The sequence below is a fragment of the Psammomys obesus genome, unplaced genomic scaffold (genome assembly GCF_907164565.1).
Source record: "Psammomys obesus unplaced genomic scaffold, mPsaObe1.curated_primary_1811, whole genome shotgun sequence".
NCBI classification, from domain to species: domain Eukaryota; kingdom Metazoa; phylum Chordata; class Mammalia; order Rodentia; family Muridae; genus Psammomys; species Psammomys obesus.
Genome location: NW_026587032.1, coordinates 5,610,310 through 5,625,125, shown reverse-complemented (window position 1 = coordinate 5,625,125; position 14,816 = coordinate 5,610,310). Strand labels below are relative to the sequence as shown.

Below are 14,816 nucleotides of genomic sequence, written 5' to 3'. Positions count from 1 at the left end.
TGCTTTTTGGTAAGGAGATAATGACAAGAATGCATAGATCATTCAAATAACGTGTCTTGTGACCATGATTTTAGGACTATGCAGATTTTATTATTGTTTGTTTCTTTAGTTTTAGTGCAGTACAGAGCACACAGGTGTTAATTGTTTTTCTCGTTAGGACAAGGTATTTCCAATGTCATTGAGAAGGCAGAGACTTCTCTTGGGATTCCCAGCCCTACTGAAATTTCAGCTGAAGCCAAGCAAGCAGCAGGTCAGTCTGTGCACTTGGGGTTTTGGTTGACAAGGAAAGTTCAGTTCATTTTCACTGCTAGTTCATTAGTTTATTTTTCAGTACTAGTACTTAGTAATGATACTAATTCAGTACCTCACACCCGGGGGATCTTGAGACTGGGCAAGAAAGAGGGTTTGGAATCTTGAGCTCCAGCTATGTCTTCTGTAACCATTCAGGTCTCTTCTCACTGTACTTTTGCGAGGGTGAAGAGATTCAGAGGACTGGTAAACATTTAGCAGTTAAGGCCATGAGCACAGAATGTGAGACGAGCTCACCGTTGTACTTGTCAGTGTTAGGTTTATCACCAGTAAGAATTAGCAAAGTTTGAGTATGCTGTGGCAAGACAAAAAGGTTTCAGTGTGGTAGCTTTCTTGTTTTACTTGGATTTTTTATGAAGGTGGAGTTTTACTCTGGTTTGTCTGGATCAAAGGGAAACCTACAGTCACTCAAACCCAAAGGACACAGTTATCACTAGGGGTCAGGAGACTCAGGGACCAGAAAAGAGAGTTTTAAGGCCAGGGTTACTGTTTCTATCTCCCAAGGCCCTATTGTTTCTTACTGTTGCTTTTCTTTGCTTGTTTATCTCATTTTCCCTTTAAACGGACTCTTTTTGGCTTTACCTTTATAGAATTGTGGCATATATGACCATCAGAAACTAGCTGGCACTAGTTATTCCCATATATGAATTCCTTGGAATAAGAATCAGATTGGCATAATGTTAGGTCACTTGGCTGAAGTTTAGTTACAGCCAAGACACAAGCTCATGTTACACAAACATGGCCCCACTGGCTTCAAATTGTGTGTATTTGATGCACTGTTCATAGTAATACTCTCTCCTTTCCTTTCCTCCTCTCTCCTCCCCTCCCCTGCCCTTCCTTCCACTCCCTTTACCTCCCTTTCCCTTTCCTCGCTTGCCTTCTCCCTCCCTTCTTCTCCCTATCTATCTCCTCTTCTCCCTTCTCCCTTCCTCCTTTCTTCCCCATTCTCCTCTTTCTTTCCTCCCACCCCCTTTCTCTTGCCTTCTTAGCCAGGTTGTCCTTGAGCTCACACAGTCCAACTGGGATCACAGGCCTGAGCCTACACCTGGCTCTCCTCATGGTTCCTTAAGGGTCACCAGGTGATATTGTAACTGGAGTATAGAATTCTAAAAAATATGTGCTCAAAGTCAGGAATGAAATAGAAAGAAAGTGTCTTTTTTCCTACATACCTTTCATTGAAAAGAGTCAATTTATTCTTCCAATAATTCCTAGAATAATTCTCAAATGGCATTGACTAAGAATGAGCTCTTGGGGCTGGAAAGAAGGGTCAATCCCAAGAGTACTTCCTATACTTCCAGAAGACTGAAGTTTGGTTTCCAGGCCTGGTGTTAGGCAGGTCACCTATAATTCCAACTCCAGGGGATCTTATCTTTTTTTTCTGGACTTTAGGGTCACCTGCACACACATAGCATCTACCCACACAGACATATACATACACATAAATAAAAATAAATCTAAAAAAACAAGTGGAGTCCTAAGCAGATGCTATAGTGGCCTGAAGTAAGAGTATGTTTGGGAGTTAGAAGTGGCTGTAGGTATCAACTGGATTATCTTGGCAACATGGAGGCTGTCTGCCACTCAGGGCCACGGGTCAAGAAATGCATTGAAAAACTCAAGTCCTCCACGGCGAGCTCCCTGGTAGAAAAGCTGTAGAATTAATGTATTACATGTGGAAGTGTCACAGTGGATATGAAAATGTGAGGACAGGAGAGTGGATGATGGTTCTTTTTATGTCTCTGAAGAATGGAGAACAGGGCCCAGGCTTAGTATTTGTGGCTCAAGGGGTGAGAGTAATTCTCACTCAGTTGAGGTTATATGGGCTTAGATTGTAGTTCAATAAGACTAATAGCACTTTGCCAAATTAGAATATACTGCTTTTTGATAAGTCCTTTTCATTTTTAGAAGTTCCCACCCTTGTGTGTGTGTTAATTCCACTGCCAAGGGTATTGTCATCATGGTGATGACTCTTTCCAGAACTTTGAGAAAGGCTCATGCTACCTAGTAACTCATTTGGTTCCTTCCTTCCTTCCTTCCTTCCTTCCTTCCTTCCTTCCTTCCTTCCTTCCTTCCCTCCCTCCCTCCCTCCCTCCCTCCTTCCTTCCTTCCCTCCTTCCCTCCCTCCTTCCTTCCCTCCTTCCCTCCTTCCTTCTCTCCCTCCCTCCTTCCCTCCTTCCCTCCTTCCTTCTCTCCCTCCCTCCTTCCCTCCTTCCTTTCTTCCCTCCCTCCCTCCTTCCCTCCTTCCCTCCTTCCCTCCTTCCCTCCTTCCCTCCCTCCCTCCCTCCCTCCCTCCCTCCCTCCCTCCCTCCCTCCTTTCCTCCTTTCCTCTCCAGACAGGGTTTCTCTTTGTAGCCCTGGCTGTCCTGAAACTCACTCTGTAGCCCAGGCTGGCCTCAGAGATCTCAGCCTCCTGAGTGCTGGGATTAAAGGCCTGTGCTACCACCACCAGGCTCATTTGGTTATCTTTTATGGATCTGTGTTCCTTTAAATGACCATGTTCACCTTTGCTTTGCTTTTGTTTGTAGGTAGTTATGGTATGTGCAGCTTAAGTAGAAACGTTTAATGTTTTTAAGCTGAGTATAATGGCACACAGTAGTTATTCCAGCAGTTAGGAAGTAGAGGCAGGAGGGTACAGAACCTGAGACCTACTCAAAACAAAACCAAAAATGTTAGTGTGCTTACACAGACTGAGTCTACAGTAGCCTTTGCTTGGAGGGTTAGTTTAAGGCTTGGCTCTTCTGTGGCCTCTGTCCACTTTCCAGGTGCCTAATGAGTCTCTTCAGTAGGTTGGCAGTCACATGTCTTAGCCTGGTGTGAGCTCTGGGGATTGGTTAGCTTACTGCTCCAATGCAGTTTTTCTCCCCAGCCTGTGGAGTCTCCTTGTACCTGTATACTGAATACCAAGCAGTGCAGTATTCAGGGAATATTCAGTATTCAGTATTCAGGCATGTAGGTTTCTGTAGGAGCTTAGAATTCCTAGATGCCTCCATCTTCTCCATCTTACAGAGTCCTCTCAACTCTTGCTGTCTCTTGTCTCTGCCTTTCCTTCCTTGTGTGGCAGTTGGAAAGTTCTGGATAGCAGGCCAGTCACAGGAGTCACTTTGTTTCTCTTTTCTGATGGATTTCTTGTGTGACTCTAAGCATCATTTCTTACCTCTTGTGTAGTTTTGTAGCTGCCATGTTAGGAGAGAAAGTCTAACAGCAGTTAGTATGTTGTAATTGGAATAAAAGCCCCCTGTAGTAGAATTTTTGATATTGGATACTCAGATTATTAGGTAGCTCAGCCTAAACTGCCTACTGTAGCATGAGGACCTGACCCCTGGCACCCTTGTGAGAAAAGCTGTACTAGTATTGTTGAGGAGGCAGAGCTAGGAGGCAGAGCTAGGAAGCTGTCTGGGGCAATGGCCAACTATCCCAGCTTAACTCATTAAAAAAGGCTTTCCTGAAGAACATTCAAGGTTAGTCTCTGGCTTCCACATATGTACACATGTGTGTACATATATGTGCGTACAACACACACATGAACACATAATCACACCTCTTTAGCCGAAAGTTGATCTTTTACAGGATTTTTAAAGTTAATAAAATGGAACAGATTGTTTTTGAGACATGGCACCATTGTAATGGGCACCTCTGTTTGATGACAACATCATTTTCTAGGACAAAGTGATTGCAGTTTACTTTTAGCTGTATAGTTTTGTATCTGCATATTTAGAGAGGTAGTTTTGTTTTTGTAAGCGGTAGAACACTGTGATATGTACCCTGGATCTGGAATATTAGAGTATTTTATTAACCGAAAAGGTTCATGCAATTTTTATACATGATCAGTCACTTGTCTGTTTTCCAATGGTGAATAGTTTCTTTTGTCCAGAAGTTTGGGTTTCTGAGCTCAGTCAGTATGTAATCTGATTTCGTATCAGTCTTATTTGTTTGAGACTTGATTTTATTATTAAAATGAAATCAATGAAAAAACAGCTGCCTACGTTAGACAGATATTTTAAAATAAATGCAGAAAGGCCTGAGGCCTTGTGTGGAGAAACCATGTCTAATTTTTTAAAAACCACATATATTTGTTATGAAAGCAATTAATGATTCTTTCACGTTTACACACCTCTGTTTCAGGAGAAACAATTGCCAGGGAGAAGGAAAGCTCACCAGTGGCCAGGCCGTTCGGGATGCTCTCGACCATCTCAACAGCTGTGCAGAGCACGGTGAGAAAAGTGCATGAGCCTGCTGTGTGCTTAGGCTGGTCCGTGTGCTTGTTGCCCTTTCTTGGAATGTCGTGAGCACTGTTGCCCCTAAGGGAGTCCAGGTCACTGAGGATCGCTCACTTCTTATGGCTAAAGTAGGAGCCAGACAAGCGCAGTGTGAATTGCAGAGTGACATTGCTTTAGGGACCTGCAAGTCTTGGTTTTGTGCCCTTAGAGGTCATAAAGGTATTTCTCTTATAACTTCACCTTTTAAGTAGAAGGGACGTGATCTTTTTGATGGACACTTGCTAAACTATAGATGATGAGAATTTTAGGGTTTTCAATGTCTTTCCTACATGGGGGTAGGGTTAAACTTTTTTTGTTTGAGACGAGGTCTTGCTTTGTAGCCCAGATAGCCTACAACATGCAGTCCTGCCTCTGTTCCCAAGGGTAAGGATTGCAGGCACCCCTTACCATGCATGACCCCATTTAACTTTTTGAAGTATGGCATACATGTAGACTATGATAGCATCTGTGTTCAGTTGACTTTAATAGCATTTTAACTTTCAGCCATACCTGTAAGTGCATTGCCTTCCTATTTTGAGGCATGTGTTCTTTCCTCAACCCAGATAGCCACTGTCAGGACTACTGTCACGAGTTAGTTTTGACCTGCTCTTCTGCTTTGTATAGAATGGAGCCCTAGATGTGCGTCCAGTGTCTTTCACACATTGTGTCTGTGCTGTGTCCGTGCTGCAGCTTTGCGGTATTCATAGTGTGACTTGCTCATGCATTATTACACTGCTACAGTTAGTAAGCAGCACGCCAGTCTCCAGTGTAAGCTGTCACAGAGTGTTGCTCTACATGTTTCCTTGTGCACCTCTGCATGCCTTTCTCTTGGGTGTGTCACCACCAGTGGGTTGCTAGGAAAGCAGCTGCAGTAGATACTGACCCACAGTTTTCCGAAGTGGTTCTATCTGTGTGCATTTGTGTGAGCAAATTCAAATATTTGCATGATTGTTTCAGCTGCTCCACAGGCTGCCCAGGACTTGGTATATTGTTGTTTTCTTCTTCTTTTTTCTACTGGTACTGGGATTGAGCCTAAGGTCTCACACAGGCCAGACAAATATTCTACCACTGAACTAGCAATACAGTCTGTCTGCCTTCATCTTTTTATTTTGAGGAGAGTTCTCACCATTTCCCACACTGGCCTGCAGGTTACTGGATGTACCTTTGCTGTACCTGAACATCCTCCTCCCTCAGTCTCCAGAGTAGCTAGGACTTCAGGCCAGCATCACAGCCCCACACTATATAGCCATTACTAAATAGTCAATTTGTTGTAATGGAATGTTGTGGAAATTCGTTGTAATGAGATTTTGTGGCTTTTCTAGGGTAAGAGTGTTATCAGTGGGGGTTTGGATGCCTTGGAATTCATTGGGAAGAAGACAATGGATGTTATAGCAGAAGGGGATCCTGGATTTAAAAGAACCAAGGGCCTGATGATCCGGAATTCTACATTGTCACAGGTACTGTTTCCTTTACCTTTTGCAGCAGCCTCCTGTTGGTAGAGAAATACTAAGCCCTGTCAGAGCTGTTAGATTAATGTTTAAACCATGTGTAGAACAGCATCTGGCATCTTGAGAGTTACTTACAGTGTCTAGCATCAGATTCTGTGTGATAACTTTTTCCTGCTGTTCCTGAGCTGCTTGAATTTGAACTGTGATGCCAGGATTGAAGGGCCGTGCTCTGAATGGAGCCTGAGCAGCTGTGCTCCTATCTGCTCTGTAAACTCACTCTTGAGTACTCATTACCTGGTGCAGTGCAATGCTTCTATCTCATTTTAGGTTTTACGAGAGGCTAAGGATAAAGAAGAACAGTGTCCCTCCAATGAGGTAACCATGGAAACAGACAAGAAAACTCATTATGGGCTACTCTTTGATGAGTTTCAAGGCCTTTCACATCTAGAAGCTCTGGAAATGCTTTCCCGAGAAAGTGAAATAAAGGTAATTTGTAACCCCAAGCCCCTCCTGAAAAAGTCTGCATACAGAGGGAGGCTGCAGATGCTTTTCTGTTGTGCATTTGGAAGGTGAGGTGTTTTTGGTGGAGGCTTGAGATTTTTGGAAGTGCCCCCCACAGCAAGCAGAAACCAATGCATGAACTAACTGATGGAAAGGATCAAGGGTGATTGTCCTAATTACATAGAGAGGACAGGATTAAAAAAAGAGCTCTTACTGTATTTGTCATTTTCTATCCCTTGTCTATCTCTCTGTATTTATTTATTCCTGTAGTCTCTGGGTTTAGCTGCCAAAAAAACTGATTTAAGTTGCCAATTTGCATACAGGTAGCTGATGGGTTTTAGTTGGTTCAAGTGTTTTTTTTTTCTAAAATTTTTTAAAAATATATTGTTTTATGTTGAGACAGTACCTTACTGTGTAGCCCTAATTGTCCTGAACTTGCTGTGTAGACTAGGCTGGCCTCAAATTCACTGAGATCTGATGTTTGCCTTGTTAGTGTTGGGGTTAAGGGTGGACATCATCATACCTGGTTAAAGATTTTTTTTTTTTTTAATTTGTGTGTGTGTGTGTGTATTCAGTGTGCTGCAGGTACCCATGGATGCCAGGAGAGGAGACTAGATCCCTGGAGCAGGGGTTATGAGTGATAGTGAGCAGCGTGGTGTGCGTGTTGAGATCTGAGCTCAGGTCCTTTGAAGACAAGCAAGCACTCTTAGCTACTGAGCCATCTCTCGATCCCGATTCGAGACTGTTTCATTTCCCTTTATTTCTAAGCTGCTGTTAAGCACTAATAATTTTCAGATTATCTCTAGCCAATGTTACATTGGGAAGTACAGATTCTCCCAATCTTTCTGTAGGAATAAGCTTCTTGAGTTAAAATTCTTGTTTTTTTTTTTTTTTTTTTTGTTACTTTTTAAATGTGCTTTGGTGTTTTGCCTGCATGTATGTCTGTGTTTGGATATCAGATCCCCTAGAATTGTAGTTACAGCCAGTTGTGAGTTTCCTTCCATGTGGGTGCTGGGAGTTGAACTCAGGTCATCTGGAAGAGCAGTCAGTGCTCTTAACCACTGAGCATCTCTTGCTGTAGAGATAACATTTTTAAGGAATAGGAGTTGGCCATGGTGGTGCAAGCCTGTAATTCCAGTTCTTAGGAGGCAGAGGCAGGAGAGTTGAGAATTCAAAACTAGTCTGGTCTACATAGTGAGATGCTGCTCTTCCCTTCATCTCCAGAACCGTGTGTGCTGACACTGGCTAGTTTATAAGTCAGATTTCATTTGACCTGGGGACTCTTCTTTATTTGAGATTTTTTTTTTTTTTTTTAATTTTTCTTTATCTCATATCCCTTTAGGTGAAATCTATCCTTAGTTCTCTGAGTGGAGAAGAATTACAGACAACCAGACTTGAGCTAGAGCAGCTCAAAGAAGCATTTTCCCTAGCAGAGTTCTGTGAGGAGGAAGAGGAAGAGAGCCAAGGTAAAGCAGGCTCTGCAGCAAGCAGGGGCCCCCCATGTTGACTGCAGTCATCCCTTGAAGTCACTTTCTGGGCTGATTACCCTTTTTCACAGGATCTCCATCCTTTCCCCACGAGCAGTTGTCTTGAACCCTCCCCTGCAGGGCCCTGCCTTCCTTCCAGCATTGGTATTACAGACATGAGCTGTCATGGCGGGCTTTTTATGTGAGTGCTACAGATCTGAGTGCAAGTCATTATCCTTGCACAGCGAGCACTTTACCCATGGAGCCCTCTTCCCAGCCTGGATTTTAAAAATTATTATTTGCAGTTCTTTCTTTGAAAATAGATTCTTTTCTCATACACTCTTCTGATTACAGTACACTATTTTTAATGAATAAATACTTTAGATTGTTTTAATTTTAAGCATGTATAACTTGCATTTAAGGTAAAAGCTCCTGGGAGGTCACAGAGTTTTATGATTTGAGAATTTCTGGATTAATTATGCCAAACTGTAGTGCTTTGAAAACTCTCTGTGATTGCCCTTTAGAGCTGTGTGTTTTTGTTCCCTTCGGTGTGTTTATCTTTTACTTCTGTTGAGTATGGGGTATGGAAAGCTTGCCCCAGACAGCTTTCAGCCTACGTGATGTTTTTCATTTCCAGTTACTATGAGTGGGAAACCAAATGACTTAGTCTACTGAGAGCAAAGCAAAGATCCCCTGAGACAGGGTCTGAGGGCTTTTCCTGTGGGAGAAAAACAGAGGTTGAGTGTGGGTTTTACTTAAGACAGGGGTGTTTTCTGTTCTGTTTGTGTTCTGAGAAGTCAGGCTGGCCAACATCTGTAACATCTCACTAGTGACAATTTATGTAAAGGCTCAGCTCTTGATTAGAAATGGTTTTTGAATGTACATCTTAAAAATTGTCTGGAGGTCCTGAGATACCAGTTTAGTATCCCAAAAGGGACAATTGAAAGTTAGGCTGGGGATCCCAGTGAAGACCTGCCTCTCACAAAGCCATGTGACCTCCACAAGTGGCTCAGCACAGAACCTTTGTTTCATCTTGCTTAGAAGATCTAAGCCCTCTCGTGGTATTATGAGTAGTAAATTAAATATATTTGTAGTCAGACACATAGTAGGTACCTAACAAACGTTCACTATTAAGAAAATATAAGTAAACAGATAAAAATATGCATTTTAAAAGTCTCAGCAGGAAAGCAGTGAAGCAGCTTTGGTTTAAGTTGTTCCATTGCCCCTAAGCAGGCCAAGGTAGGACAGTTCCCATTTATTTTTTGTTGGTATAATGTTCTTTTGGATGTACACAATTTACCCTTGTTCTTTCAAATGCCGATTTCCCTACCCCACTATCTGGTTTCAGTCAGGACAGTGCATTGTGATGCTTCTTGTAAGCATGACCTGTCTCAAGTTTGTGCAAACATGCCACCATTTGTTCTCTGTGTTGTCAATTAAACAACCAGCCCCAACGCTGAGTAAAGGAGAGGATAGGGTGGGATATCCTGGTCCGGAGAGGGGGGAGAAGGAAGCGAGTGGGAGGAGAGAGAGGATTGGAGGAGAGGTTTTGGAACCATGTGGAGAGATGGACTGGACCTAAAATATGACTAAAAGCAAGTATAATGGGTGAAATCTAAATGGCAGGAAACTATGCGGGTTTGGAGGGTTAGGATGGAGTAACTGTCGCCCAGCATTGTGCTCCAGGTTAATTAAATAAATCCCAGTCTCTGTGTGGTGATTTAGGTATACAGCTGGTTTAGGAATAACTGCTGATTAACTAAAAGATATATCCATAGTAAATATTAATATAATGCCAACAATTTGTCAACCTAGTTTAGGTTATTTGTACATGGAGCAGTTAGGAGTATTTGTTCAATTTTATCAACATCTGGGCTTTGCACAGTAATTAGAAATCTTCAGTTTTCTCCATTGTTCTGAGGGCTGTAAGTTTTCTGAACAGATGTAACAGTCTGTGATTTTAAAGATCCTCACCTTTGCTAGGGGTGAGGGTTTGAAGACACAGTGATGGCTTTCAGCGCAGTACCCTAGCTCTCCCCCGTGACTCTCCTGCCCATCCTGTGCCACTCCGCAGTGATGTCTTGCAGGCTGCGCTCAACAACTACCGCTTAATCAGTAGTACCAAGCTTCCTTTTCATTCATACATCTAGACACATGCTCGGCCATTGAGCTACTCGCCCAGCCCAGCCCAGCAACTACTTCTGTTCTAATGCAGCAACTGTTTGTAAAGTTGGTTCTGTGTAGCGGAACTTGAGAGCAATTGCCAATTGTTTTTCATCACTACCTTTGATAGTAACAGCTTTTTGATCACTCAAACATAATATATTTGAATGCTTATAAATTTAATATATGCGCTGCCATAATGTTCTGTTACTAACAACCTAAAGCATGCCTCAGAGTACAATTGTTAGGCGAATCCTGTTCTTTCCTCTGTGCCACTTTGTGTGTTCCTTGGGCTTCCTGTGTCCCAGGTGAATTCAGTCACACTTAGGGCTTAGTTGGGAAAAACCAGATGACTATGGAAGTCAGGTTTTGTGCCCTTTTGTTGTACATTGTGACTAGGAGTTGTTTACATGAGTTATGTGAGTGAGAGCTGTGTTAGTGAGAACAGCCTTTCCCAAAGCCTGTAATACTGGGGATCAGTAAATAATTTTTATTCTCTGCCTTAACTATCAAGAGAGAGGGCAAAAGTACAGTTGAAAGAAAAGAACCAAGATGGCTTCCCTGGAATTTTTCTGGGGAAATTCTAGGAATAAAGGAGAACTAATTTGTTCTCATGCAGCATGGGCTTATGATTAAGAAATACCCTCACAGATGTTCATGTTCTAAGATTTCTGTGCCTCTGTATCACATGGGCTAGGCCTCAGTGGGGGCCAGTAGTCAGGGTTTAGACAAGAAAGAGACATTACTGTTTGTTTGGATGTCTCTAGTGTACTATGATCATGACCCCCGTTTACGTACATACTTTGTGTCTCTATCCTAGTGAGGGTTTTCATTGTGATAAACACCATGACCAGAAGCAGCTTGGGGAGGAAAGGGTTTATTTTGCTTACACTTTCACATAACAACTCATTGCTGAGGGAATTAGGGCAAGAACTCGAACAGGGATAGAAACCTGGAGGTAGCAGCTGATGCAGAGGCCGTGGTGGAGTGCTGCTTACTGGCTTGCTAGGCCTGCTATAAAACCCAGGACCACCATCCCAGAGGTGGTGTCTGCCTGCAATTGGCTGGACCTTACCCCATCAATCACTAATTAAGACAGGCTTCTACAGGTTTTCCTACAGTCTGCTTTCCTCTCAGATGACTCAGCTTGTATCAAGTTGACTTGAAAAACTAGAAAGCACGGCATCCTTGACAGTCTTTCTTGAATATTTTATTTGGGTCTTGGTTTTTAGGGGATGAAGATTTTACCAAGGAGATAACAGAACTATTTGCTCAGCTTCATGTCTCTTCTAGACCAGAGAAACTTGCCAGGGTAAGTTACTCCCTTTTGGGGATTTTCATTATGTTGTTTATAAGATTTTAATTCGTAGTCACATGTGGTGGCACATGCCTGTGATCCTACCACTTGAGAGGCTGAGGCAGGGGGATTGCAAGTTGAAAGCTACTTTGGCCTACAGAGTAAGACCCTGTCTCACATACATATGATGAGTATAAGATTATAATTTCCTGGCCAATGGGATCACCAGTGTGGAGGATATATTCTTGATAGTTCTAGAAAAGGATTCCACACATTTTTCCCTGCTTCCTACTCTCCAGGTCAGTATGCAGAGCCCATGCCCACCTCCCTACCATATGTCCCATCCTGACCTTTTTTTTATGGAGAATACTTTGTTTGAATACTTCATTGAGCCTGTAGAGTTGGTTATTTAAAGTTGGCGATGCTGATCAAAGTTGATGGGACAAAAGCTCAAGTGTCTATTGACTGAGGTATGAAGTATGGGCCCTGCCCTCTTGGAGCTGGAGCTGGACATTACTGTGACACTGCTGTGACACTGCTGTGACAGTGACTCTCCCAGTGACCATTTGGAATGAATGAGAAAGTCCCATGGCTGAGCCTGGTCTTTGGTGGCAACTCTTGAGAGGTCCTCATGTGTTTGGAACAGAGTCTTTACTAGAATCCAGAGTTATCAGAACAGCTCTTATCAGGGCTCCCATATATTCCCATAAGTCTGCTCATGAGACAGTTTGCTGTCATGTGCTGCTTCCTGCCTCTGCATCCCAACCCTGAACAATTCCAGCAGCTGCCAGCAACAGGCATGCATTATTGCCTGGCTATGATTGCTGCTGGCGGTGTGGGGTCAGCACAGCCATCTTTTCTCCCCTCTCAGCAGGTACGTAGGGGGAGGCTTGTGTCCCAGTGCATTGGCCTGGGGAAGATGGTACTTTCCCCAGTGGAGCCTTGAAGGCTGTGCCCAGCAACTACCTCTGGCACTCCACATCCTGGCAACTTTTACATCACTGCAACCGACATTCCTGAAAGCAACAGCTCAAGGGAGGGAAGTCTTATTTTAGCTCACATTTTCGGAGGATCTTAGTCTACCATACTCTACCATGGTAGTTCGGCTCTGGTGCCAGGAGTGTGAGGTAATGGCTGTTCTATAGCAGCAGAGAGAGTGGCCTGGGCCAACCCTTTCAGAAACCTGTCCTTAGGGACCTTCTAGGCCCCACCCCTGAAAGGCTTCACAGCTCTCCAGCATAGTGCCACCAGCTGGGAACTATGTTCCAAATATGAGCCCTTAGGGGACATTTCAGATTCAAAACATGACATTGCTTATAGCATTTTGGAAACAATATCAAACTGAGAAAAAGTTACAGAAACAGGACAAACATTCCTGTACCTTCATTAGTGTTGACATGCTATTTGTGTTGCTTAGCCACATATGCTGTTTGTATGTTCACATGAACTGCTGTTGTAGCTGAGAATAAGTAGGGAGACCTGGCCGTCCCTTTGTGTAGCCAGTATAGCTGTCACATCAGCGTATTTACATTAACAACACTTCTCTTCTCCATATTTGTCTGCTGACTGTCTCAGTCACTGTTATATTGCTGTGCAGAAACACCATGACCACTGCAGCTCTTACACGAGAAAGCACTTCGTTGGGGGACCTACTTACAGATTTAGAGATTTAGTCCATTATCATCATGGCAGGGAGCATGGTGGCAAGAATGGTGCTGGAGCAGTAGCTGGGAGCTGCATCCTGATCCACTTGCAGCAGGCGGAGAAACTGGGCCTGGCATGCTTTTCAAACCTCAAAGCCCACCCTCAGTGACCACGTTCTCCAGCAAGATTACACCTCCTAATCCTTCTAATCCTTCTCAAACAGTGCCCTTTCCCAATGAGTAAGCATTCAAATATATGAGCCTGCGGGGGCCATTCTTATTCTAACCACCCCACTGACTCAATGGTGTTCTTCCTAGTACTTACTTCTCATCTGGAGCCAGTTAGAACTAGTTTTGGTTGTCTTATGTTTAGATTCCTTTAATATGTAGTAGTTCCTCAGCCCTTGTCTTTCATGATGAATATTTCTTTGAAAAACACAGCTTTCCCCTCCCCCATTCCAAAAGTAGAACATTTCCATCTGCTCCCTGCACTGGGGGTTGTTTAATGTTTTCTCTCTTTTGTTAGGCTGTACATGCCTAGGGCCAAAATGCAGTGTAAGTGATAGCTTGTCACCTCTACAGGTGTGGGTATGTTTGTACCTTATTAGTGACGTGTTGTATGATTCTCTATAGAGTTACGATGTATTTCCCTTTGTTGCTGTTAAGCTGCTGTGAAGAGACAGGTAAAGCTTCTACCACAATCTTCTTAGTTTTCTTCCTTTCTCGCTTCCTTTATTTAATTTATGGTTCTGGGATTCCTTTCTAAATTCAGCTTCTGTTAGGATTCTTTTGAGACATGTTAGCCCATGTTAGCCTTGAACTCACCCTGTAGCTGAGAAGAACCCCTGGTCCTCCTGCCTCCACCTCCCCAGCACTAGGAAAGAAGCATATATTACTGTTACTGGTTTAAGCAGTGCTAGGGATTGAACCCAGGGCCTCTTGCATACTAGGCACTCCTACCAACCAAGCTTCATTCCCTGCTCTTCTGTTCCTGATTCTTGAACACTGGTCCTTACTACAAAGTGATAAAACAGTTGTTCTCTAACTTGTCTGTATTCTGTACTCTGATCTTGATAAACATCTCCATTTGCTTAATTACGTTCTGAATATTCCTGTTTCTGTGCCTTGATACAAGTCATTGTTTGTTTTTATGTGTGTGCATTTGCATGTGCCATGTGTTTGTGCATATATATGTGGAGGTCATAGGTCAGTGTCAGATGTTTTCCTTAGTCATTGCAACATTTTACCTTTTGGGATAAGGACTTTCATTGAAGTTGAGGCTTATGGATCTGGATAGGCTTGCTGGATAGTAAGCATCAGGGATCCTCTAGTTTCTGGCTTGTTGATGCTGGGATTGTGGTTGCCTTTGTCAATTTAATAATCTCCCTAATCCCTTCTTTTTTGCTTTTTTTTTTTTTTTTAAAGCAGAGAGGTTAGTTAGTATTTAAGTAATGGGAAGGTTTTTTGAGTATTAGATTGGATTGTTCTTGTAGGGTCTTTGGGAGTAGTCCTAGTTTGAAGAGGAAAGACCCCTGAAGCAAATGAATGGATACCAGATTTCTTCAGCTCATTCATTTCATAGCCTTGGTTTCAGCATTACTAGGACCCTTAAAGGCGCAAGTCCAGTGCAATATCTATTGTCTAGTTGGAATAATCCAGGTCATTTGGGATCTCTGTCTTACCTTTCTTTCTTTCTTTCTTTCTTTCTTTCTTTCTTTCTTTCTTTCTTTCTTTCT

At 43.0% G+C, this 14,816-nt stretch overlaps 1 protein-coding gene across 3 annotated transcripts in view; it reads left to right on the top strand.

The window, feature by feature from the left end:
* Fam114a2 (family with sequence similarity 114 member A2) overlaps nt 1-14,816 on the top strand; it is a 36,335-nt gene that overhangs the window by 5,076 nt on the left and 16,443 nt on the right. For 2 of the 3 annotated variants that reach the window (XM_055602741.1, XM_055602742.1), the window contains exons 4-9: nt 158-250; nt 4,429-4,517; nt 5,885-6,019; nt 6,338-6,496; nt 7,854-7,977; nt 11,373-11,452. In XM_055602741.1, coding sequence (XP_055458716.1) covers nt 158-250; nt 4,429-4,517; nt 5,885-6,019; nt 6,338-6,496; nt 7,854-7,977; nt 11,373-11,452 — 680 coding nt within the window. The remainder of the gene's footprint in view (nt 1-157; nt 251-4,428; nt 4,518-5,884; nt 6,020-6,337; nt 6,497-7,853; nt 7,978-11,372; nt 11,453-14,816) is intronic. The other variant, XM_055602743.1, reaches the window with a different exon arrangement.